Source organism: Nycticebus coucang, chromosome 18 (assembly GCF_027406575.1).
Source record: "Nycticebus coucang isolate mNycCou1 chromosome 18, mNycCou1.pri, whole genome shotgun sequence".
In the NCBI taxonomy this organism is placed as follows: Eukaryota; Metazoa; Chordata; class Mammalia; order Primates; family Lorisidae; genus Nycticebus; species Nycticebus coucang.
Window position 1 is genome coordinate 22,839,424 of NC_069797.1, and position 25,908 is coordinate 22,865,331.

General features: G+C 49.6%; 2 protein-coding genes across 5 annotated transcripts; one reads left to right on the forward strand and one right to left on the reverse strand.

The window, feature by feature from the left end:
- C18H17orf114 (chromosome 18 C17orf114 homolog) lies at positions 1-869 on the reverse strand. The gene is made up of 2 exons (XM_053567945.1): positions 788-869; positions 1-292 (listed from the first exon to the last, which is right to left on the reverse strand). The coding sequence occupies exons 1-2, from the start codon at positions 858-860 to the stop codon at positions 126-128; spliced, it is 240 nt and encodes a 79-aa protein (XP_053423920.1). The 5' UTR covers positions 861-869; the 3' UTR covers positions 1-125.
- Positions 870-6,822: 5,953 nt separating this feature from the next.
- PLD2 (phospholipase D2) lies at positions 6,823-22,277 on the forward strand. 4 transcript variants are annotated; one of them, XM_053569198.1, is made up of 25 exons: positions 6,828-6,966; positions 7,520-7,629; positions 7,719-7,849; positions 7,940-8,082; positions 8,416-8,521; positions 8,615-8,680; positions 9,102-9,160; positions 9,300-9,392; positions 9,484-9,636; positions 10,513-10,662; positions 16,131-16,214; positions 16,359-16,437; positions 17,180-17,290; positions 17,452-17,622; positions 17,972-18,098; positions 18,282-18,400; positions 18,495-18,608; positions 18,741-18,845; positions 19,057-19,145; positions 19,255-19,368; positions 19,531-19,580; positions 19,804-19,938; positions 20,156-20,309; positions 21,116-21,230; positions 21,489-22,277. In XM_053569198.1, exons 2-25 carry the CDS (start codon positions 7,521-7,523, stop codon positions 21,711-21,713), a joined length of 2,802 nt encoding a protein of 933 aa, XP_053425173.1. In that variant the 5' UTR covers positions 6,828-6,966; position 7,520; the 3' UTR covers positions 21,714-22,277. The 4 variants fall into 4 exon arrangements, 3 of the variants coding, with proteins under 3 accessions (XP_053425175.1, XP_053425173.1, XP_053425174.1); XM_053569199.1 differs by lacking the exon at positions 6,828-6,966 and adding an exon at positions 6,984-7,101; XR_008375541.1 differs by lacking the exon at positions 21,489-22,277 and having other exon boundaries at positions 6,824-6,966; positions 19,244-19,368.
- The last annotated feature ends 3,631 nt before the right edge of the window (positions 22,278-25,908 follow it).

The window sequence follows — 25,908 nt, forward strand, 5'->3', positions numbered from 1 at the left end:
GCAACTCTGAAGGTATTTAATGAAAGGGTTATGAGGGACCCAGGGAACCAGACAATGGGATCACAGAAATATAGGGAAGGAAGGTTGCCAAGCCTTCCTGGAGTTTCAGCCCTTGGTTGTCCTTTTCAAATAGTGGAGTCATTGGCTGATGCTATATCATGCAGCTGGTGGCGGAAGGAGAGCCGGGCTTTCCTGCTGAAGTAGGCACCAGCCTCCGATAAGGGTATCCCTCCCTCAGCCACAGTGGGGGCTGTTGCTGGGCTGGGATCTGGAGGGGCAGCAGGACCCAGGCCTAAAAGGGAGGTCAGAGAAAGAGAAGGAAGTTGTAGGTCAGAGTTCACCCTCCCACCCCACCCCCACCTGGGGTTGAGGAAGAACCAACGTAGGGAAGACACTTAGGGACCTGGGGATGGGTGAGGAATGCTGGTGGCAGTAACAGGGAAATAAAGAGGTGATGTTGCCCAGCAAGTAAGGCTAGCTCACTGGCGTGCCACCTGTGCAGCTGCACAGGGTCCTCCCTACTCAGAAGAGCTGCCATGTTTGCGTAGTGCTCTGCTGTCACCTTCTCGAAATTCTTGAATTTTTAACAAGAGGCTCTACTTTTTCATTTTGTACTAGGCCCTACAAAGTGTTTAGCCAGTCTTGTGAAGACTTGAGGGATCCATCTCCCACCCAGGAAAGAGATGATCCTTTTTCCCTTTGCTGGTTTGACCATTTATCTTTCTTCCCAATGCAATTATCTGTCTGTCTGCCCAATACCCCCTTTTCCTTCATTCCACCCCTGTACCTGCACCTCTTTCAGTCCCCCGCCGTCTTCGGCACCCGCACCATGGGAAACACCATGCCCCCTTCAGACCCATCTCAACAGTGGAGGAGGCTGAGATGCAGGGAATGGCCAGGAGGGCCCCAGGGGCAGGGGTGTGGTTCCTAAGCCCCCCCACCATGGGCAAAACTACCACTTAGCCTTAGAGCCTCAGACCGCCCGGTGATTATAGGCTCCAGGGATGGAAGGAGGAGAGAAGGGAGGGGGGAAGGGTGGGGGATGCTCCCCTTCAAACACCTATTCTTTTGTGCCCCCTTAACTTGGGGGTTCTCTCTGATCCCAATGGAGAAGCAGGAAGAGACTGGGAGGTGCGGTATGGCAGAGACAAACACAGAGGTTCTGGGACAGATGCAGTGGAAGTTCAGCACAAAACCCAAAAATTTGGTGCCAGACTGGACACTGCTGGGGATTTGTTTGTATTTTAGAATGAGAACGGAAGTGCCCAAGATATAAAGTTTTGGTTTATTTTTTGACCGGGGCTAGGTTTGAACCCACCACCTCCGGTATATGGGGCCGGCGCCCTACTCCTTTGAGCCACAGGCGCCACCCTAAGATGTAAAGTTTTAAAGAATTTTTTTTAGAATGATAAACTTTACTAGCCAAGCAGATAGATCTTTATGTTCTCATTAAATGGTCTGATAGCTCTTATCCCATTATAAAGATGGTTGTAACTGATTAATTATGCTGTACCAGGTAAATGCCATGAATTTTTACGTACTATCCCATTTAACCATATCGATGATCTTTTGAGGTAACTGTTATTACTATCTTGATTTTATAGATGAGGAAAGGGAGGCAACTGAGAAATAAATAAATCTGCCCAAGGTCACAAAGACAGTTATCAGCCAAATAGAAACCATGACCCCTCACACTCCTTATCCAGAGTCAATCTGACCCCAGAGTCTGCTCTCTTAATCAGCACTCTGAGCTTCCCAAGCATGTCCACAGTCACTGATGCCCTCAGCCAGGTCCGGGGGTGGCCAGAGCCCAGGCTGGGAGCCTCAGGCTCAGAGCACCCTAGCCAAGGTCTCTAAATGCCCTCCAGTAAAGCTGTATAAATGCTCTATCATTCCCTCCGGGTGCTACCACTCTGGAAATGTTAGGATATACTGCTGATTATATTGTATTGCTTGACTTAGAGAAATCTATGTGGGTTTTGTTTGTTTGTTTCTTTTTTTGTTTGGTTTTGAGACAGAGCCTCAAGCTATTGCCCTGGGTAGAGTGCTGTGGCATCATAGCTCACAGCAACCTCCAACTCCTGGGCTTAAGCGATTCTCTTGCCTCAGTCTCCTGAGTAGCTGGGACTATAGGTGCCTGCCACAACGTCCAGCTATTGTTTGGTTGTAGTTGTCATTGTTTGGCAGGCCCCAGGGTAGATTCAAACCCACCAGTTCTAGTGTATGTGGCTGACACCTTAGCAGCTTGAGCAACAGGCGCCGAGTCTGTGTTTTGTTTTTTAAGAGAACTTTATTGAGGTAAAAATGTACATACAATATCATACACATGTATGTTTCATGTACAGTTTCATGAGTATTAGTCAGTATATACACCCATTCAATTGCCAGTGCTATCAAAAAAATAGGACGTTTTTATTACCCTGGAATGTTCTCTGGTATGCCCCTTAAAGGGACTCTATTCCCCACACCCTGCCTCAGGCAACTACTGATCTGATTTCCATCACTGTAGACTGATTTTGTCTGTTTTAGAACAGACAAATGGAATCTTACTGTATTTCTCAGTGACTGGCTTCTTTTAGCATAATGCTTTTGAAATTTACTCATGTTGTACGTATTAACATTTTATTAATTTTATTTATGTTTTTATAAACAGCTTTATTGAAATATAATTCACATACCATAAAATTCACCCTTTTAAAGTATACAATTCAGTAGTTTTTCCTATATTCACTGAATTATACATCTATCACAACTATACAACATTTTTATCACCCCCAAAAGAAAACCTTGTATTCATTAGCAGTTACTCCCCATTCTCCCTTCTCCCCAGCCTCTGGCAACCACTATCTACTTTCTGTCCCCATGACTTTGCTTATCTTGGTCATTTCATATAAATGGAATCTTACAGAATGTGGCCTTTTGTGTCTGGCTTCTTTCACTTAGCATAATGTTTTCAAGGTTCATCTATGATGGTAGAAGCATGTATCAGTACTTAATTTCTTTTTATGGTTGAATGATAATTCCCTTGTACATGGCTCTGCGCCTGTAGCTCAGTAGCTAGGGCACCAACCATATACACCGGAGCTCGTGGGTTCGAATCCAGCCCGGACCTGGCAAACAACAATGACAACTACAACCAAAAAAGAGCCAGGCGCTGTGGCAGATGCCTGTAGTCTCAGCTACTTGGGAGGCTGAGGCAAGAGAATCACTTAAGCCCAAGAGTTTGAGGTTGCTGTGAGCTGTGATGCCACAACAATCTACTTAGGGTGACTGCTTGAGACTCTGTCTCCAAAAAAAGATACTCCCTTGTATACTACTTTGGGGGGGGGGGTAGAATGGGTAGAATGCCATGGCATCATAGTTCACAGCAACCTCAATCTCGTGGACTAATGAAATCCTCTTGCCTCATATTCCCGTGTAGCTGAGACCACAGGCCCCTGCCATAACACTTGGCTTGGCTAGTTTTTCTTTTTTCTTCTTTGAGACAGTCTCACTTTGTCAACCTCTATAGAGTGCTGTAACATCAAAGCTCACTACAACCTCAAACTCTTGGGCTCAAGCCATTCTCTTCCCTCAGCCTCCCAAGTAGCTGGGACATAGGCGCCTGCCACAACACCCAGCTATTTTTTTTTTTTTAAACACAGTCTCACTGTGCTGCCCTTGGTAGGGTGCTATGGCGTCACAGCTCACAGCAACCTCCAGCTCTTGGGCTTAAGCAATTCTCTTGCCTTAGCCTCCCAAGTAGCTGGGACTACAGACATTGGACACAACGCCTGGCTATTTTTTTGTTGCACTTGTTTAGCTGTCCTGGACCAGGTTCAAACCCGCCGCCCTTGGTGTACGTGGCTGGTGCTGTAACCACTGTGCTACCAAGCCAACACCCAGCTATTTTTTAGAAACGGGGTCTCGCTCTTGCTCTGGCTGATCTTGAACCCATGAACTCAAGCAATCCACCCACCTTGGCCTCCCAGAGTGCTAGGATTACAGGCATGAGCCACTGTGCCAAGCCTTTCTATTTTTAGTAGAGATGGGGTCTGGCTTTTGCTCAGGCTGGCCTCAAACTCCTGAGCTCAAGTAGTCCACCAGGGTCAGCCTCCCAAAGAGTTAGGATTATAGGTGTGAGCCACTGCACCTGGCTACATTTTAGTTAGCCATTTATAAGTTGGTGGACATTTGGGTTATTTCCACTTTTTGGCTATTATGAATATAATGCTGTTGTGAATGTTCATGTATAATTTTTCTGTGGACATAGGTTTTCAATCCTCTTGGGTATATGTACCTAGAAGTGGTTGCTGGGTCATATGGTAACTCAATGTTTAACATTTTGAAGAACTGTTTTCTTTTTCTTTCTTTTTTTGAGACAGAATCTCAAGCTGTCACCCTGGGTAGAGTACGGTGGTGTCATAGCTCACAGCAACCTCCAACTCTTGGGCTCAAGCGATCCTCTTGCCTTAGTTTTTCTACTTTTTTTTTTTAATTGGTAAATAAAAGAGGTTTATTTGGCTCATGGTTCTGCAGACTGTACAAGAAGCCTGGCACCACCATCTGCTTCTTGTGAGGGATTCAGGGAGCTTCCTCAAGACAGAAGGTCAGATGGCGCCTGTGGCTCAGTGAGTAGGGGGCCGGCCCCATATACCAAGGGTGGCAGGTACAAACCTGGCCCCAGCCAAACTATCACACCCTTCATCCAGATCTTAGCAATCACACAAACAAGAAGCCATGTGAGTTTTTCTACTTTTAGTAGAGACAGGGTCTCGCTTTTTGCTCAGGCTGGTATTGAATTCGTGAGCTCAAGCAATCCATCCACATTGGTCTCCCAGAATGCTATGTTTTACAGGTGTGAGCCACTGCACCCAGCCTGAAGAACTGTTTTCTAAAGTAGCTGCACATGGGCAGTGCCTGAGGCTCAGTGGGTAGGGTACCAGCCCCATATACTGAGGGTGGTGGTTTCAAACCCAGCACCAGCCAAACTGCAACAAAAAAACATCCGGCCATTGTAGCTAGTCCCAGCTACTGGGGAGACTAAAGCAAGAGGATCACCTAAGTTGGAGGTTGGAGTTGGAGGTTGCTGTGAGCTGTCATGCTGCTGTGAGCTGTGATGCCATATTTTGGAGGTTGCTGTGAGCTGTGATGCCACAGCACTCTACTGAGGGCGATAAAGTGAGACTCTGTCTCTAAAAATAATTAAGTAAAGTAGCTGCACCATTTTAGATTTTATTCACCTTTATTGCTGAGCAATGTTTTACTATTAGAAGATACCACAGATTAATCAAAATCAAAAACTTCTGGGGCAGCACCTGTGGCTCATAGGAGTAGGGTGCTGGCCCCATATACAGAGGAGGTGTGTTCAAACCGAGCCTCAGCCAAAAACTGCAAAAAGAATAAAAAGTAAAAAACTTCTGTTCTTCAAAAGCACTGTTATTGAGAAAATAAAAAGACAAAGCCACATTCTGGGAGAAAATATTTGCCATACATATATAAAGAACTTGTAGCCTAAATATATAGAGAACTCCTACTATTCCATAATGCTTATACATAAACTCCTACTATTCCATAATATTTATACTAAACCATAAATAATATGGTTTTTTTAATTAGTAAAAGAAGGGCCAACACTAGAGATGGACAAACACTGGCTATGCTGTGGAATAACTGGAACTACCATACATTGATTTTGGAAATGTAGAATGGAACAATTATTTTGAAAAACGGCTTGGCAGTTTCTTACAAGTTACACCTACACTTATATGGTAAACATACACTTTTTTTTTTTGTAGAGACAGAGTCTCACTTTACTGCCCTCGATAGAGTGCCATGATGTCACAGGACTCACAGCAACTTCCATCCCTTGGACTTCCGCGATTCTCCTGCCTCTGCCTCCGGAGCAGCTGGGACTACAGGCGCCCGCCACAACGCCCCGCTATTTTTTTTGTTGCAGTTCGGCCGGGGCTGGGTTTGAACCCGCCACCCTCGGTATATGGGGCTGGCGCCCTATTCACTGAGCCAGAGTGCACTTAAGTTAAACATACACTTGTAAGTTAAACACACACTTATATGACCCCACAACTCCACTCCTAGCTATTTACCCAAAAGAAATGAAAACATATATCCACACCAAGATTGGAATGTTTGTAGGAGCTTTAGTCACAACAGACAAAACTAGAAACAACCCAAATATCTCTCAGAAGAGAGAAAGAAGTATGCTTTTTAAAAAAAGATTGAAATATCTTTTAGTAACAAATAATTTCGTTTCCCCTTGGATTGTAAATCCTAGGAGAGCAGGTTCTTTGACTATTGTTATTTACTACCCACGCTCAAGTGTCTGACACGGAGTAAGCGCACAATTATTGTTTGGTGAATGAATGAAAGAATACAAGCATTCATGCATTAATGAATCTGCAGTCATCATTTTAGGGTCTTTTATCCCCTTTCTTCTCACGTACAAACTCTCTGGGCTAGGGCCGCCCTAGTTAGTAGCCAGCCTGGGAAGGGCACATCGCAGGTCCCGGCTGCGGAGGGGCATCCCCGGTGCCTGGCCCAGGCAGCGCAGGCCAGTGGAGAGGCCCAGGGTCCGGCCCCGGCGGATGAATGAGCGCAATGTTGAGCGCATATAAGCCGGCAGCAGGGCACGCTTGGACCGACGGCGCGGGACAGACGGATGGACCGACACACTGGGGCCCCGGCCAGCCAGATCCAAGTAGCAGACCGCGCGCAGGGCAGGACAGAGGGCGGCCCCAGGCCAAGGGCGGTGCGCGGGACGCCGGGGCGGGCCGAGGGCGGCGAGGGCGGGACAGGACAGACGAGAATCCCGCGGAGGTGAGGCCGGGGGCCGTCCCGCCCCCGAGGGCAGGCCCTGGGCCCCGGCCCCGCCTCACCCCGGGCCGCTGGGGTGTGGGCTCTGGCTTCAGCTCGGTTTTGGCTCCCCTTGCTCGCGAAACCGCGCGGGCGCCGGCTCCTGCTGCCAGGGTGAGGGGACCGGGGAAGGGGCGCCGCGGAGGTCCCGGGCCCCGGAAATCGGGCGGGGACGGGAACTGGCTTGGGCTGCGGGGCCGCCTGACTCAGCTGCAAGCTCAGATTTTGGGTTTCTCTCCCGGGCCGAGAGTGCGTAACTTCCTCATTCCCTCCTGGACCCCCGCTCCTAGCCCTCCTGGCCTGGCTTGAGCCCTGGCATCCCGTCCCGGCTTGACCACCCGGGGCTCCTTCCCCCAGCCTTCTGCGCCTCGGCACTTCGGGGCCATCCAGACTTGGCTGGGTGTTCCCCGAAGCTCTGCTTAGGGCCGGGGGCGGAGACTGAGGGATTGGGATGAGGGACCTAGGTAGGGGATGGAGGTCAGAGGGGCGTCGGCGGAGTATCGCACACTGGTGGGGCCGTAAGGAGGGAAAGTTTAGGAGCCAGTGGGTGCGAGGTGGGAGAGGAGGATGAGCACCTGCGGGAGACGGAGGACTTGTGGGAGGGAGTGAGGATGGGGCCAGGTTCTGCAGGGCACATCACCTCCCTAAGGCTTTCGCATGTTCCTAGGATGACGGCGTCCCCTGTGAACCTCTTCCTTTCTGGGGATGACCTGGACTCCAGCCAGTTACAGATGGGATCCGATGAGGTGGACACTCTGAGGGAAGGAGAGGACCCAGGTACATAAGGAGTAGAAATGGCCTTCAGGGAGGGGACGGAGGAGGTGGAGCCTCCTGGACTCACTCACATGGACTTTCTTTCCCCCAAGCTGACAGGATGCACCCTTTTCTGGCGATCTATGACATTAAGCCTCTGAAAGTGTACCCTTTGGTGTTCGCCCCCGGAGTGCCTGTCACAGCCCAGGTGGTGGGCACTGAAAGATACACCAGTGGATCCAAGGTTGCTGGTTGGCACCAGGGAGTGAGGAAAGGGAGGGCTGGCCAGACTGGGGCCCAACCGGAGCCATAGCTCAGTTCCTCACATCCCCAGGTGGGCACCTGCACTCTATATTCTGTGCGCTTGACTCACGGTGATTTTACCTGGACAACCAAGAAGAAGTTCCGTCACTTCCAGGAGCTGCATCGGGACCTCCTGAGACACAAACTATTGATGAGTCTGCTCCCTCTGGCTCGGTGAGGGGGACCATACTGCCTCCTATGATGGGCAGGTGCCCCCATCCCCCATTCTGGCCACTAGCCCCTCTCCCTTGACCCCAGTCACTAGGAAACCGTCCCTGCTCAGCTCTCCCTGTCCATGGTTATGTGCCAATATCTCAGCAGGGCTGGATGCCCAAAATGCCCTTGGCAGCCTTTCCCTTCTCTTGTCTCCATTCCCAGGGTAGAGGACCTTCTCTCTGCCAGACTCTAGGCCTCCTCCCCTCCTCCAAAATCACATCTCAAGTGCTTCAGGATCCAAGCTCCCAGCCTCCCAGCCCTTCCCTGACCCTCACCCCGTCCCTTCTGCAGCTTTGCAGTTGCCTCTTCTCCAGCCCAAGAGGCAGGTGACAGAGAGATACCTTCTCTGCCCCGAGCAGCTCCTGAGGGCTCTGCCAGACATGCAGCCAGCAAACAGGTGCGGCCAGATATCAGGTCCTCTGAGAAAGTGATTGGTGTGCAAATGGTTCTGGTCTCATCTGTCTCTCCCTCTCTCCCATTCTCACTTCAGAAATACCTGGAGAATTACCTCAACCACCTCCTGACTATGTCTTTCTACCGAAACTACCATGCCATGGTAAGCTCCAGGGACTGGACGCCTGGGTCTTTTGAGGTAGAGCAGGATAGTCTGACCCTCAAGGGGGCAGAGGGCTGGGTTGGTGGGGGATCAGGGGCTGAAAGCCGGGTCTCTTCACTGAACGTTTTTTTTTTTGAGACAGAGTCTCACTATGTTGCTCTCGGTAGAGTGCGGTGGCATCACAGCTCACAGAAACCTCAAACTCAGGGGCTTGAGCAATTCTCTTGCCTCAGCCTCCCGAGTAGCTGGGACTACAGGCACCTACCACAACACCCAGCTATTTTTTGGTTGCAGTTGTCATTGCTGTTTAGCAGGCTCAGGCTGGGCTCAAACTCCCCAACTTCGATGTATGTGGCCAGCACCCTACTCACTGCGCTATGGGTGCTGAGCCTGTCCTCTGAGCTTTTGTCTTCCTCTACAGACAGAGTTCCTGGAAGTGAGTCAGCTGTCCTTTATCCCAGACCTGGGCTGCAAAGGATTGTGAGTATCTGACAGCCTTCACCCAGGCATCTGGAGACATCACTCTAGATTTCTCTCTGCCTGAGAATGGGGCAAGCAGTTCAGGGCGGGTGGGGCTCTGGAGTTCTTATGCAGCACCTCGTCCCAATTGTCCGCATAGAGAGGGAGTGATCCGGAAGCGCTCAGGTGGTCACCGTGTTCCTGGCCTCACCTGCTGTGGCCGAGACCAAGTTTGTTACCGCTGGTCCAAGAGGTGAGGGCTGGGGCTAAGCAGCTGGGCAGTGGCTGGGTGAGGAAGGAGATGGCGAGGGCAGGGAGGAACGCACGGAGCCCTTCTGCTCCAGGTGGCTGGTGGTGAAGGACTCCTTCCTGCTGTACATGTGCCTCGAGACTGGCACCATCTCATTTGTTCAGCTCTTTGACCCTGGCTTCGAGGTGCAAGTGGGAAAAAGAAGCACAGAGACACGGTATGGGGTGCGGATCGACACCTCCCACAGGTAAGGCCTTCCTGGTGTGAGAGACACCTGGTGAGTAGAGAGGAAGCCCGTAACCCTGAGGGAAGTTGAGTGGGAGAAACGACAGAAAAGAGGAAGGCTTTTCCACCCCCTTGTACCTGGCCATAGTTTTGCAGTTTTTTTTATTTTTTTGGCTGGAGCTGGGTTTGAACCCACCACCTCTGGCATATGGAGCTGGCGCCCTACTCCATTGAGCCACAGGCGCCACCCCTGGCCATAGTTTTGAACCAGGGAACTTATCTAGGTAGATGCTTGAGACTGCTCTTAGGTCTGGGCTTCAAGAAAGGGGGTTAGTAGAAGCCCAGGAGAGGAGCTCCCAATATAAAAGAAAAAAAAATTAGGCCAGGCACAGTGGCTTATGCCTGTAATCCTAATACTCTGGGATGCCAAGGCAGGAAGATTGCTTGAGCTCAGGAGTTCAAGACCAGCCTGGGCAAGAGCAAGACCTACCCCATCTCTACTAAAAATAGAAAAACTAGCGGGGCATTGTGTTGGGCACCTGTAGTGCCAGCTACTTGGGAAGCTGAGGCAAGAGGATCACTTGAACCCAGGAATTTGCAGTTGTTGTGAGCTATGATGCCATGACACTTGAGCCTAGGGCAACAGAATGAGACTTTGTCTCAAAAAAAAAAAAAGAAAAAAGAAAAAGAAAAATTCCATTCTTTCATTTGTTCATTCCACAAACCTGAGTGACTGGTACAATACTTAGTTGCTGAGGATCCAGCTGTGAATGAGGCAGAGATAATAGGCCAGTGATTAAGGACTAAGGGAGGAAGTGGGAAAGAGGGGTGGGGTCTCTGGGCAGGAGCACAGTATGGAGAATGAGGATTAGTGGTCCTTCTGCTTCTTCCTGTCCAGGTCCCTGATTCTCAAGTGCAGCAGCTACCGGCAGGCGCGGTGGTGGGGCCAGGAGATCACTGAGCTGGCACAGGGCCCAGGCAGAGACTTCCTACAGCTACACCGGCATGACAGCTATGCCCCGCCCCGGTCTGGGACTTTGGCCCGGTGGTGAGACACTGACATCCCTTCTGGGCTTGTCTATGACCCTTTGGTATTCTCTGAGCCCTTGATCCTTTCTTTTATGTCCTCTGACCCTTCTCTTGTGACTTCTCTAATCTTCCTGATTCCTGACTTCTTTAATCGTGTTGGTCTCTCTGATTTCCCTCTGATCGTTCTGACTCCCAAATTTGGTAATCTCTTCTGACCTTCTTATAAGAGTGCCCCCTTTTCTTTTCTTTTTTTTTTTTGAGACAGAGTCTCAGTATGTCACCCTTCACTCTCAGAAGAGTGCCATGGCATCACAGCTTACAGCAACCTCAAACTTTTGGGCTTGAGCGATTCTCTTGCCTCAGCCTTTCCCAAGTAGCTGGAACTATAGGTGCCCCCCCACACACACACACACAAATGTCCTGTTGTCGCTGCAGTTGTCATTGTTGTTTAGCAGTCCTGGGCCGGGTTTGAACCTGCCAGCCTTGGTGTATGTGGACGGCATCCTACCCACTGAGCTACGAGCGCTGCCCAGAGTGCCCCTTTTAAACTCCTTTACCACACTGACCCTCTCTGTTCTCTATGATTTCAAATCTCTCCTTTATTCCTTTATTTAATAAACATTTTTCCAAGCAGGTACTATGTGCTTAGAATAGATGCCCGCGGCGTCTGTGGCTCAGTGAGTGGGGCGCCAGCCCCATATGCCGAGGGTGGTGGGTTCAAACCCAGCCCTGGCCAAATTGCAACAAAAAAATAGCCAGGCGTTGTGGCGGGCGCCTGTGGTACCAGCTGCTTAGGAGGCTGAGGCAGGAGAATCACATAAGCCCAAGAGTTAGAGGTTGCTGTGAGCCGTGTGACACCACGGCACTCTACCGAGGGCGGTACAGTGAGACTCTGTCTCTACAAAAAAAAAAAAAAATGAATAGATGCTGGCAATAAGACACAGACTTCTCTGGTTTAGGGAAAGGGATGATCTTGTCATGAAACAATGTGGACTTGCCATACGGGGTAACAAGCACAAAGCGGGAGCAGCTACCCCAGTGTGGGGCTGTCGGGCGTCCAGGAGGTGGTAGCCCGGAGGATTGCCTTAGCAAGATAGAGAAAATGGGGAAGAACATGGGCCGGGCTTGGTGGCTCACACCTGTAATCCTAGCACTCTGGAAGGCTGAGGCAGATGGATTGCTTGAGCTCATGAGTTGGAGACCAGCCTGAGCAAAAGTCAGACCCCAGCTCTACTAAAAATGGAAAAATTAGCTGGGTGTGGTGGTACATGCCTGTAGTCCCAGCTAGTCAGGAGGCTGAGGCAAGAGGATTGCTTGAGCCCTGGAATTTGAGGTTGCTGTGAGTCATGATAACACCATGGCACTCTACCCAGGGCAATAGAGTGAGACCGTGTCTCAAAAACAAACAAAAAGCAAAACCAAAAATTAAAAAAAGGAAAATGGGGAAAAACAGTCCAAGCAGAGAAGATAGATGGAGCCTGGCGTGTTTAGGTACCACCAGGAATGATTGTTGTTGCAGAGTGAGGAGGAGCACTCAGAGAGTCAAGGAGTCAGCAGGATCCTGATCAGTGGGCTAAACTGAGGAGGCTGAACAGGCAGAGGGAGTCATGAAGGAATTTTTTCTCAGAGATGCTGTTGGTGTGTGTGTATACATATATTATATATACATAAATATGCATATATAATATGTGTATATATATACACACATGTATATATATACATATAATATGTATATGTACATATTTTTTTTTTTAGATAGTCTCACTCTGTAGCTCTGAGTACAATACTGTGGAGTCATAGCTCACAGCAACCTCCAACTCCTGGGCTCAAGCAATCTTCTTACCTTAGCCTTCCAAGTAGCTAGGACTACAGGCAACCACCACAATGCCCAGATAGTTTTTTTTTTTATATATTTAGTAGAGATGGGGTCTTGCTCTTGCTTAGGCTAGTCTTGAACTGCTGAGCTCAAACAATTCACCAGCCTCAGCCTCCCAAAGTGATAGGATTACAGGCATGAGCCACCACCATGTCAGGCCTTGATGTGTGTGTGTGTGTGTGTGTGTATATATATATATATATATATTTTTTTTTTTTTTTTGGCCAGGGCTGGGTTTGAACCCGCCACTTCCAGCATACAGGCTGGCGCCCTACCCCTTTGAGCCACAGGTGCTGCCCCTTGATATATATATATATATTTTTTTAACATAGAAGTAATAGCCCAGGCTTGGCCTGTGGTAGTAATCATACTATGCACCAGGAACTAAGTGTTCTACACCTATTAATCTATTGGATCCTCATAACAGCTGTGTGGGGCAAGTACATTAGTTATCTCTACTTTACAGATGAGAAAATGGAGGCAAGGGGAGGTTAAGTAATTTGCCCAAGGTTATACCTTGTAAACAGTAGAACAAAGTTTCAAATCTAGTCAGGCTAGGTCAAGATTCTGCTCTTGACTGGGTGTGGTAGCTCAGCCTGTACTCCCAGAGCTTTGGAAAACTGAGGCAGGATTGCTTATGAGGCCAGGCATCTGAGAGCAGCTTAGGCAACATAATGAGACCCCCATCTCTACAAAAAATAAAAAAAGTAAATTGTATATAAAACTAACCACATTGTACCCCATGATTGCATTAATGTACACAGCTATGATTTCATAAAAAATAAAAAAAGTAGCCAAGCATGGTGGTACACACCTGCAGTCCCCACAGCTCAGGGTGAGGCATGAGGATCACTTCAGCCCAGGAGTTCAAGGTTGCTGTAAACTATGATGATGCCTCTGCACTCCAGCCTCTGTGACAGAGCAAGACTCTCTCTCTTTAGAAAGAAAAAAGACTCTGCTGGGTGGCGCCTGTGGCTCAGTGAGTAGGGCACTGGCCCCATATACCGAGGGTGGCGGGTTCAAACCCAGCCCCGGCTAAACTGCAACCAAAAAATAGCTGGGCGTTGTGGCGGGCTCCTGTAGTCCCAGCTGCTCGGGAGGCTGAGGCAGGAGAATCGCAGAAGCCCAAGAGCTGGAGGTTGCTGTGAGTCCTGTGACATCATGGCACTCTACCAAGGGCGGTAAAGTGAGACTCTGTCTCTACAAAAGAAAAAAAAAAGAAAAGACTCTGCTTTTAACCACCATGCTAGACACCAGGTATTAAAAATTCAATACAATTGGCTCAGCACTCATAGCACAGTGGGTATGGCACTAGCTACATACACCAAGGCTGGTGGGTTTGAATCCGGCCTGGATCAGCTAAACAGCAATGACAATTGTAAACAAAAAATAGCTGGGCTTTGTGGCGGGCACCTGTGGTCCCAGCTACTTGGGAAGCTGAGGCAAGAGAATCGCTTAAGCCCAGGAGTTTGAGGTTGCTGTGAGCTGTGATGCCACAGCACTCTACCAAGGGTGACGTAGTAAGACTCTGTCTCAAAAAAAAAAAAAAGAAAGAAAGAAATTCAATAGAATAATACATTGAGTAAAAATGTAAAGGTCCCACTCACCACACAGCTCTTTACCCTCCTTACTCCTTCCCTGTAACCCCTCCTGACAACTCCATTTTCCTTCATGAAAGTAACCCTAGAAGTAGTTTAATATTTATCCTCCTAGAATCTGGGGCCTAGATCTTTCCCTGCATATTTTGTACGTGCATGCACATGTTACGTTTTGTTTGAATTTAAATGAGATCATGTACCCCTTTTGTCCTTTATTTTTTTGTGTGGTTTTTGGCCGGGGCTGGGTTTGAACCCGCCACCTCCGGCATATGGGACCGGCGCCCTACTCCTTGAGCCACAGGCGCTGCCATCCTTCATTTTTTTCAATTAATACATGTGTAGAGATTAGACATTTAGGCTATTTCCCATTTGTCTTGCTTTACGAACAATGCTGTGATGAATATAATCTTTGCCTAAGCATGTTATAGGATGAATACTAGAAATAGAATTACTATGAGAGTTTAATGGTATTAAAGGGTGTGTGCATTTAATATTTTGATAGACACTGTCAGATTGTCTTCTAAAAGGTCTAAATAGGCGGTGCCTGTGGCTCAGTTAGTAGGGTGCCGGCCCCATATACCGAGGGTGGCGGGTTCAAACCCAGCCCTGGCCAAACTGCAACAACAACAAAAAATAGCCGGGTGTTGTGGCGGGTGCCTGTAGTCCCAGCTACTTGGGAGGCTGAGGCAAGAGAATCGCCTAAGTCCTGGAGTTGGTGGTTGCTGGGAACTGTGTGACGCCATGGCACTCTACCGAGGGCAATAAAGTGAAGCTCTGTCTCTTTTTTTTTTTTTTTTTTTGTAGAGACAGAGTCTCACTGTACCGCCCTTGGTAGAGTGCCGTGGCGACACACAGCTCACAGCAACCTCTAACTCTTGGGCTTACGCAATTCTCTTGCCTCAGCCTCCCGAGCAACTGGGACTACAGGCGCCCGCCACAACGCCCGGCTATTTTTTTGTTGCAGTTTGGCCGGGGCTGGGCTTGAACCTGCAACCCTCAGCATATGGGGCCGGCGCCTTACCAACTGAGCCACAGGCGCCGCCCTGAAGCTCTGTCTCTTAAAAAAATAAAAAATAAAAAAAATAAAAGGTCTAAATAACAAGTATATATACCTGTAGTTTATGAGAATACCTGCTCTCCCCTATGCTAATATTGAATATAACCAATGATTTTAATTTTTGCCAATTTGGTAGATTTTTTTTTTTTTTGAGACAGTCTCACAATGTCACCCTCAGTAGTGTGCTGTGGCGTGACAGCTCACAGCAACCCCCAACTCTTGGGCTTAAGCAATTCTCTTGCCTCAGCCTCCCAAGTAGCTGGGACTACAGGTGCCCGCCACAACACTTGGCTATGTTTTTTGTTGTTGTTGCAGTTGTCATTGTTATTTGGCAGGCCCTGGGCCGGGTTCGAACCCGCCAGCCCTGGTGTCTGTGGCTGGTACTCTAGCTGCTGAGCTACGGGCACCAAGCCCTGGTAGATTTTTATTTTTTTTTCAGTTTTTGGCTAGGGCCAGTTTGAACCTGCCACCTCCGGTATATGGGGCCGGCGCCCTACTCCCTTGAGCCACAGGTGCCACCCCTAGATTTTTTTTTTTTAATTTTATTTCATTTTAATTTCAGTGTCCTATTTACTAGTGAAACGGAACATCATTTCTCATGGACCATTTTAATTTCCTCTGTGACCTGTCAGTTCTTAGTCTTTGCCCATTTTTCAGTTGGCCTATATGTCTTTTTCTTATTGATTTGTTGAAGCTCCTTACATATGATGTATTAATTCTCTCAATCTTTGGTCAGTTTCTTTCATTTATTGCATCCTTTGTAATTTTTATTTTGATTTAGCTCATACTGGCAATCCCCACTTTGATATATCTGATATCATCTGTCTGTCCTCTCTGATCATTCCTGATCTTTGACTCTGCTGTCACCTCTGACCTATGGCTGTCCTCCGGTCTTCATTCCCCAGAGCTTTCTGGCTTCTGGCTCCCCTGACCTCCTTGGCTTGGGCTCCCCCCAGGTTTGTGAATGGGGCAGGTTACTTTGCTGCTGTGGCAGATGCCATCCTGAAAGCTCAAGAGGAGATTTTCATCACAGACTGGTGGTGAGTATGGAAAGGCCTAAGCAAGAAGGGGCAACATCGGGCCTGGGACCGATCAGCATATGGGTCAGAGGAGGGAGGGGAAGAGGAGGTGTGACTGGTTATCTGTGGCTTAGCTTGCCCCTCAGCCCCTGTTCTCAATCCCAGGTTGAGTCCTGAGGTTTACTTGAAGCGTCCAGCCCATTCAGATGACTGGAGACTGGACATTATGCTCAAGAAGAAGGCGGTGAGGAGAGTGGTCAGGCTGTAGGGGATGGGGTTGGCCTGTGGGTAGATGTTGATGAGAAGGACTGCAGTGTGGGAGAAGGCAGGGAATCTGAGGCTCCAGGGGAGGAGGACATGACCATCTTGACTCAGTGCCTTTCAGACTTCACCTCCTCCCTCTCCCTCTTCCCTGAGGAGGACCAACACTTCCTCTTCATGCTCCCCTTCATAACATATACTGTGTTACTTGTTACTCTCACTGGACTAATTCATATTAGTAGTTCCAGTCCAAGGCACAGTGCCTTCCATGTAGGCGGCATGGAAGGACCTGTGGTTGTTGATGGACTGGAGGAAGCATACATGGTTGAAGGAGGGTGGGTGGTAAGTGGATGGATAGATGAAAGAAAGGGAGGTGGATGAGAGGATAGGAGTTGGAAAAGTGGAGGGACAGGAGGGTGAGGGTAGATGGATGGATGGATGATAGACAGTAGATGAGGGGTGAGTAAATGGTTGGAAGATGGATGGATAGATAATGAAGAGTAGGTGGACAGATGTGTAGATGGATGAGTGGGAGAGCAGACAGATGACATTCAATCTAAGTTTGCTGCACAGAACAAAGCAGGGTGTATGTGGCAGAGGCTCTAGGATCTCCAGGCAGGATGGAGAGATATGCAGGAATCCTGAGCACAGGAAGGGTTTGGGAGGCTGGAAAGGGGCCTCCACTCTGGGAGAGCCACTAGGATCTAATTCCTCACTCACCACAGGAGGAGGGCGTCCGTGTATCAGTACTACTGTTTAAGGAGGTGGAATTGGCCTTGGGCATCAACAGTGGCTATAGCAAGAGGGCGCTAATGCTGCTGCATCCTAACATAAAGGTAACCCTCTCACACTAGAGCCCTCCTTACCACATGTTCCCAGCCCCCAACCCTCCCTCTCCCAGAAGGTCTCATCCTTCCATCTTCTTTTTCTCCCTCCTAGTGCCCCCATCTTCCCTCACCTAAACCCAGCCTCACGAATGCCTCTATACCTGCTCCAGGTGATGCGCCACCCAGACCAGGTGACACTATGGGCTCATCATGAGAAGCTCGTGGTGGTGGACCAAATAGTGGCCTTCCTGGGGGGGCTGGACCTCGCCTATGGCCGCTGGGATGACCTGCAGTACAGACTGACTGACCTTGGGGACTCCTCTAAATCAGCTGTCTCACAGGTAGCTCCCCAGAGGCCTTCCTGAGTGCCCCCAAACTCAGATAACCTGGATCCACATCCCTTCCCAGCTCCAGTCTTCCCTGAACCCCGTCACTCCAGGTGCTGCCCACCTGAGAGTTCCTCACCCTTTCCGGGACTGAAGAACACACTTAGAGAAACTGTAACCCAGCGCCTTCCCCATTCCTCTGAGGGTATTGGATGCAAGTGCAGCCAAAGGGGAGGGCTGAGGACGAAACTCTCTCTCCATCTCTTTCCCACTCCTTCAGTGCTCCTATCTTCTCTTTGGCCCTGGCTCTGTCTGGACCCCATGACCTTCTCTCATCCCTGGCTTGGATGTATTTCCCCTGTAGACCCCTGACCCCTGCCCAGATTCTCCATCCACCCCAGACCTGTCTCACAACCAGTTCTTCTGGCTGGGCAAGGACTACAGCAATCTTATCACCAAAGACTGGGTGCAGCTGGACCGGCCTTTTGAAGGTAAGCCTCGCTCCTCCAAAGACCCCCAGAACTGGAAGCAGCGGCAGAAGTTGGGGCTGGGACTGAAGATGGGCCAAAAGTAGGGCAGCCTTCCCTCTAGCAGGCTCATCCTCCTCCTCCCTGCCCTAAGTATCACTGAGAGACCAGCTCCAGCCACTCCCCTGACTCTCCCGAGACCCCCAGATTTCATCAACAGGGAGACTACACCCCGGATGCCATGGCGGGATGTTGGGGTGATTGTTCATGGCCTGCCTGCCCGGGACCTCTCCCGGCATTTCATCCAGCGCTGGAACTTCACTAAGGTTCTCACCCCTTTGGGATAGGGGGGCTGGAAGTCTGGAGGGAGGCAGGGTCAGCTTACCAGCTCCTGCTGACCCTGCCATCCCTCCACCTCAGACTACCAAAGCCAAGTACAAGACACCTATGTACCCCTATCTGCTGCCCAAGTCTACCAGTACTGCAAACTTGCTCCCTTTCACACTCCCAGGGGGACAGTGCACCACTGTGCAGGTAAGGCTCTCCACTTCAGCCAGCACCCTCCTTCCTTTCAGCCCAGCACGCCAGCCCACTCTGCTAATGTATAAACCCCCCATATGACTCCTCTCCTGGGGTTGGGAACACTTCATATTCACTGTCCCCTAGGTCTTGCGATCAGTGGACCGCTGGTCAGCGGGAACTCTAGAAAACTCCATCCTCAATGCCTACCTGCACACCATCAGAGAGAGCCAGCACTTTCTTTACATTGAGGTCTGCCTGGGTGAGGGTGGGGGCAGACAATGGGTGGGATGTCCCAGGAGAGAGGCCTGGGAAGTCAGTAGGGCCTGTCATGGAGGGCTGCCGCAGCTGGGCTGAAACCTAGGCATGGAGAGCTGAGAGCTGAGCATGGGGGACAGGGCTGGGAGTTGAGGGCAGGGCCCAGGGCCAGGCTGCTGATGTCTGTCTTGGGTTCCTGCTACAGAATCAGTTCTTCATTAGCTGCTCAGACGGACGGACGGTTCTGAACAAAGTGGGTGATGAGATTGTGGACAGAATCCTGAAGGCCCACAAGTAAGGTTCACTGTCAGGAAGGTAGGGGCTGTGAGCGTGGCTCAAGCCCCAGTGGGGGGTGCTGGGGTTTGAGGGACCGGTCACACCTCTGATGCCAGCCTCTCCCCAGACAGGGGCAGTGTTTCCGAGTCTACGTGCTTTTGCCCTTGCTCCCTGGCTTTGAGGGTGATATCTCCACAGGTGGGGGCAACTCCATCCAGGCCATTCTCCACTTTACTTACAGGTAAGCCCTCCCCCACAGGCTGTCTGTGCCTCACAATTCTCCCCCACCCACTGTACCCTCTCCTGACGCTGTCCTGAACCACCTCTGCCCTTTGAGGGCCTTGTCTCTTCTGACCTGTCCCCTCCCCAATCTGTACCTCCTTCACTCTTTCTTTTCTCTCAGGACCCTGTGCCGTGGGGAGTATTCCATCCTACACCGCCTCAAAGCAGCCAGTGAGTGCCAGAGTTTCCCTGGGGAGAGGGAGATTGGGGCACTGGAGGCCTGCGAGTGGGGAGAAAGGGGTGGTCCTTCTTATGTGCCTCTGAGGCTACTAAGCCCAAAGATGGCCTTTCACTGTAGAAAGGATTATATACACTAGACTGTATTAAGGGCTCCTAAAGTGAGAAGAGAGAGCACTTAGCTCCTACACCTCTATCCCATCTCTCTTGTGCACAGTGGGGACTGCCTGGCGAGACTATATTTCCATCTGTGGGCTTCGAACTCACGGAGAGCTGGGCGGCCATCCGGTCTCAGAGCTCATCTACATCCACAGCAAGATGCTCATTGCGGATGACCGGACAGTCATCATTGGTCAGAGCTGGATCTGGGCCCCTGGCAGTGACAGGAGTGCAGGGAGAGGCAGAGGGATGAGGGGGTGGGATGACAGGATGACAGGGACTGTGGCTGAGGTTCACTTTAGGGTGGAAGTGAAAGGAGGTATGTTGCCCACAGGTCATTGCTCTGGTAAATGGAGCATAGGGGTGTCCCCCTGGGCCCAGACAGACACATGTCCCACACCTAACCCCAGGTTCTGCAAATATCAATGACCGGAGCTTGCTGGGGAAGCGGGACAGTGAGTTGGCTGTGCTGATTGAGGACACAGAGATGGAATCATCCCTCATGGATGGGGCAGAGTACCAGGCCGGCAGGTTTGCCTCGAGTTTGCGGAAGCACTGCTTCAGGTAGAGTCTGACCACAGGGTGGGGTGCAGTGGGCTGCCTTTTGAGCCAGATGTGATGGCTGCTTAGAGGTGGTACTGGCAGACACCCAGCTTAAGGTATGAGCAAGCCACTAAGGCGCCAGCCACATATACTGACCTGGCTGGTTCAAATCCAGCCCGGGCCTGCCAAACAATGACAGCTGCAAACAAAAAATAGCCAGGTGTTGTGGTGGGCGCCTGTAGTCCCAGCTACTTGGGAGGCGGAGGCAGGAGAATTGCTTGAGCCCAGGAGTTGGAGGTTGCTGTGAGCTGTGATGCCACAGCACTCTACCCAGGGTGACAGCTTGAGGCTCTGTCTCAAAAAATAGTAATAATAATAATAATAGGGTGGCACCTGTGGCTCAGTCGGTAAGGTGCCGGCCCCATATACCGAGGGTGGCAGGTTCAAACCCGGCCCCAGCCGAACTGCAACAACAACAAAAAACAGCCGGGTGTTGTGGTGGGCACCTGCAGTCCCAGCTACTTGGGAGGCTAAGGCAAGAGAATCGCCTAAGCCCAAGAGTTGGAGGTTGCTGTGAGCTATGTGATGCCATGGCACTCTACCTAGGGCCATAAAGTGAAACTCTGTCTCTACAAAAAATAATAATAATAATAATAATTAAAAAATATCAAAGTAGAGAGAAATCAAAGTCTGTTGGACTCTTCCACTTATCTTACAGTTTTATATTGCATTTATTTCGAGTTACCTGAGTGGGGACAATATAACTTCTGGTACTCAGTTTCTCTCAGTATCTTAATCTGGCCCTACTGGGACCCTTTCTCCTGTAGTGTGATTCTTGGGGCACATGCCCGGCCAGACCTGGATCTCCGAGACCCTATCTGTGATGACTTCTTCCAGCTGTGGCAAGAGACCGCTGAGAGAAACGCCAATATCTATGAGCAGGTGGGAGCTCAGGGGGATGGCCTGGAGATATTTGTGGATTATCCTGCTCAGGGTGGGATGGAGAGAAGCCTCGCCACATAGTCATCCTCGAAAGGGGAAAAGTGTGGGGACATTTGCTACTAAAGGTTTCAGTGGCCCAGGGTCAGTGTCGCAGTGTTCAGAGGTGGTATCAGGAGTGTACCAGTCCCCCCCAGTGGGGCTTGGATTCTTGGGAGAGTCTCCTTGAGCTTCACTGGCTTCCATGCTCCCTGCCCACAGATCTTCCGCTGCCTGCCATCCAATGCCACACGTTCCCTGCGGACACTCCGGGAGTATGTGGCCGTGGAACCTCTAGCCACAGTCAGCCCTCCCTTGGCCCAGTCTGAGCTTGCCCACATCCAGGGCCACTTGGTACACTTCCCCCTCAAGTTTCTGGAGGATGAGTCTTTGCTGCCCCCCCTGGGCAGTAAGGAGGGCATGATACCCCTAGAAGTGTGGACATAGCTGAGGCTCCACATCAGGAGAGGTCACCAGATGCTGGGCTCTACCAGATCTGGCTCCCTGCCCTTCACCCTGAGGACAGAGGGCAGTGAGATCTTTTGAGATCTGGGAGGACAAGAATCCCTGAATGGGACTAGAGAAGTCACAGAGGACCCTTACCTGAGAAGCAGCCAAAGAGGGTACTCCCAATACAAGGCTGGGAAGGCAGGAGAGGATCCAAGAGAAGCTCATCCACAAGGCTGCCTGGTTCAAACCACTACTACAGAAGAAAAGCACAACTCCTGCCAGGGTGATGAGGGTCAAGCCTCTTACTCCAGCAGGAAGGGACTCTGCACTAGGCCTTCCCCATTTCCACCTTCCTCCTCCTGCCCTTGAACTCCCTCCCTGCCCCAGGGCCTCTCCCCGCCTAGTGCTGCCAAGGTGGACGGAAGGATAAAGCCATTTTTGTCCTTAGCCTCCACCAGGGGTGGGAAGGAGGGTACACTAATTCCCTGTACCAACCTGCTGACAGAGACACTAACTTTGTATCAGTTCAGTAATCATTTCATAAATAAAACTGTAGAAAAGTGTGTGTCTATTCCTTGGAGGAGTGCTGCTCTCGGCCTCCCCTCGCTGCATACACAAGGTACTAGTCCCCTCGACGTTATCTCCACCCCACTCCTTTCTTCTCTCTCCTGTCTCCACCTCTGTCCTACTTGTCTGTGGTTCTGGGAGCTTCGCCACCTGGCTCCTGAGAGGAGGTGTTCATGCAGTGCTGCCTAGGCAGGGGCCATACCAGGGGAACTGCAAAGTTAACACTGCAGCTACAGATGAGGGAGGTGCACTGAGAAGGGCCTGTTGAGGCTTCTTCAAGTGAGGAAGTCCTCATGGAGGCTGCTGCTGCCTTTTTTTTTTTTTACTAAACCATTTTATTTATTTATTTAGAGACAGACTCACTATGTAGCCCTCGGTAGAGTGCCATGGCGTTATAGCTCACACCACCTCAAACTCTTGGGCTTAAGCGATTCTCTTGCTTCAGCCTCCCTAGTAGCTGGGACTACAGGTGTCCACCACAATGCCCGGCTATGTTTTATTGCAGTTGTCGTCGTTTAGCTGGCCTGGGCTGGTTTCGAACCCGTCAGCCTCGGTGTATGTGACTGGCACTGTAACCACTGTGCTACAGGCTCCAAGCTCCTTGTAGAGGCTTCTGGAGGCCCCTTTGGGAGTGGTTAAGAGTATAGGCTTGAGAACAGGGAGAACTAGGCCCAAATCTTAGACTCGTCAGTTGGAATTTAGATGACCTCGCAGCCCAATTCATAATTGCTAGGTCATGGAAAAAGCCCAAGTGCCCATTGATCCATGAATGGATTAATAAATTGTGGTATATGTACACCATGGAATATTATGCAGCCTTAAAGAAAGATGGAGACTTTACCTCTTTCATGTTTACATGGATGGAGCTGGAACATATTCTTAGTAAAGTATCTCAAGAATGGAAGAAAAAGTATCCAATGTACTCAGCCCTACTATGAAACTAATTTATAGCTTTTATATGAAAGCTATAACCCAGTTATAACCTAAGAATATGGGGAAAAGGAGGGGAGGGGAGAGGTGAAGATGGGCAGAGGGAGGGTAATTGGTGGGACCACACATACGGTGCATCTTACAAGGGTACATGTGAAACTTAGTAAATGTAGAATATAAATGTCTTAACACAATAACTAAGAAAGTGCCAGGCAGGCTATGTTAACCAGTGTGATAAAAATATGTCAAATGGTATATAAAACCAGTGTATGGTGCCCCATGATTGCATTAATGTATACAGCTATGATTTAATAAATAAATTTTTTTTTATTTTTGTAGAGACAGAGTCTCACTTTATGGCCCTCGGTAGAGTGCCATGGCCTCACACAGCTCACAGCAACCTCCAACTCCTTGGCTTAAGTGATTCTCTTGCCTCAGCCTCCCAAGTAGCTGGAACTACAGGCGCCCGCCACAACGCCTGGCTATTTTTTGGTTGCAGTTTGGCCGGGGCCGGGTTTGAACCTGCCACCCTCGGTATATGGGGCTGGCGCCCTACCAACTGAGCCACAGGCGCTGCCCATAAATTTTTAAAAAAGAATTAGATGACCTCATCTAGTCACATCACTTCTCTGGGCCTTAGTGGTCCCCACTGGGAAATGAAAATAATACTTACATGACTGGCTTATTGTAAAGACTCAGTCACTGGCTGGGCATGGTGGCTCATGCCTGTAATCCTTGCATTCTGGGAGGCTGAGACAGGTGGATTTCTTGAGCTTAGGAGAGCTCAGGAGATAGTGACCAACCTGAGCCAGAGCAAGACCCCGTTTCTACTAAAAATAGAAAAACTAGCCCAGCATTATGGAGGTGCCTATACTCCCAGCTACTCAGGAGGCTGTGGGCAAGATGATCTCTTGAGCCCAAGAGTTTGAGGTTGCTGTGAGCTATGATGCCACAGCACTCTACCCACAAAGACAGCGTAAGACTCTGTCTCAAACAAAAAAAGTCTCAGTTGGGGGTGGTGCCTGTGGCTCAAGGAGTAGGGCGCCGGTCCCATATGCTGGAGGTGGTGGGTTCAAACCCAGCCCCGGGCAAAAACCACAAAAAAAAAAAAAAGTCTCAGTCGGGTGGCACCTGTGACTCAAGGAGTAGGGTGCCGGCCCCATATACCGGAGGTGGCAGATTCAAACCCGGCCTGGCAAAAAAAAAAAAAAGTCTCAGTCATTGACTACCTTCTATTTGCCAAGTCCCTACCTTCTTTTAACCAAGTCCCTACCCTTGTGGCACTTATGTCCAAAGCTTCAACTTTCCAATACAGTAGCCACTAGCCACATTTGGCTATTTCAATTTAAATGAATTAAAGTGAGAAGAATTAAAAATTGAGACCCTCTCTCATACTCCCCACATTTCAAGTGCTTAGTAGTCACTTGTTGCTAGTAGCTAGCATATTGGACATTACAACTATACACCATTTCTGCCACTGCACAGGGAGAGCACTGGTTCAGAGGGAAGAGATGGAACAAATGGCACAGTCTGTAAAAAAGCACAACACACACTGAGTTGAGGATGGTTACCTTCCAGGAAAGGTATAGTTGGTAACTCTCATTTCTTCTTTTCTTTTCTTTCTTTTTCTTTTTTTGTAGAGACAGAGTCTCACTTTATTGCCCTTGGTAGAGTGCTGTGCCGTCACAGCTCACAGCAACCTCCAGCTCCTGGGCTTAGGCGATTCTCCTGCCTCAGCCTCCCCAGTAGCTGGGACCACAGGCGCCCCCCACAATGCCTGGCTATTTTTTGTTGCAGTTTGGCCGGGGCCAGGTTTGAACCCACCACCCTCGGTATATGGAGTTGGCGCCCTACTCACTGAGCCACAGGTGCTGCCCAAGTAACTCTCATTTCTTAAGCTGATTAAGTAAGTGGATTTATACACACCAAACACACACACACAATTTTTTGAATGTCTGAAATACACGCATATACATATATACATATGTATATATATATACTTTTTTTTTTTTTGAGACAAGTCTCTGTGACCTGGGTAGAGTGCATGGCATCATAACTCACAACAACCTCAAACTCTTAGGCTCAAGCAATCCTCTCGCCTGAGCCTCCCAAGTAGTTGGAACTACAGGTGCCTACCACAATACCTGGCTAGTTTTTTCTATTTTTTAGTAGAGACAGGTCTCATTCTTGCTCAGGCTGGTCTTGAACTCCTGAGATCAAGCAACCCACCTACCTCGGCCTCCCAGAGTGCTAGGATTACAGGCATGAGCCATGGTGCCCAATCTGTCTAAAATATTTTTTGACTAGAAAAGTTTAGGACAGGCCAGGAGTGGTGTCTCAGCACTTGGATGGCTGAGGCAGGTAGATTGCCTGAGCTCACAAGTTCGAGACCGGTCTGAGCCAGAGCAAGACCCCCATCTCTAAAAAATAGCCAGGTGTTGTGGCAAGAATCTGTAGTCCGAGCTACTTGGGAGGCTGAGGCAAGAGGATCACTTGAACTCAAGAGTTTGAGATTGCTATGAGCTAAGACACCACAGCACTCTGCCAAGGGTGACCAAGTGAGACTCTGTCTCAAAAAAAAAAAAAAAGTTTAGAATAGGTCCTGACTCTCTCCCCTCACCCCCAAGGCTCACTCCCTGAGTCTCAGACCATAGAAGCAAGAAAAAACCAATGAGTATAAAGTAAGGACTTTAGG

Coding starts and splice junctions, on each gene's coding strand:
- C18H17orf114 (XM_053567945.1), bottom strand. CDS start 860: ATGGGTCTGAAGGGGGCATGGTGTTTCCCATGGTGCGGGTGCCGAAGA. Junction 293..787: donor GGGGACTGAAAGAGGTGCAG/GTACAGGGGTGG, acceptor CCTCCCTTTTAG/GCCTGGGTCCTGCTGCCCCT.
- PLD2 (XM_053569198.1), top strand. CDS start 7,521: ATGACGGCGTCCCCTGTGAACCTCTTCCTTTCTGGGGATGACCTGGAC. Junction 17,623..17,971: donor CTAAATCAGCTGTCTCACAG/GTAGCTCCCCAG, acceptor TTTCCCCTGTAG/ACCCCTGACCCCTGCCCAGA. Junction 18,846..19,056: donor AGCACTTTCTTTACATTGAG/GTCTGCCTGGGT, acceptor TTCCTGCTACAG/AATCAGTTCTTCATTAGCTG.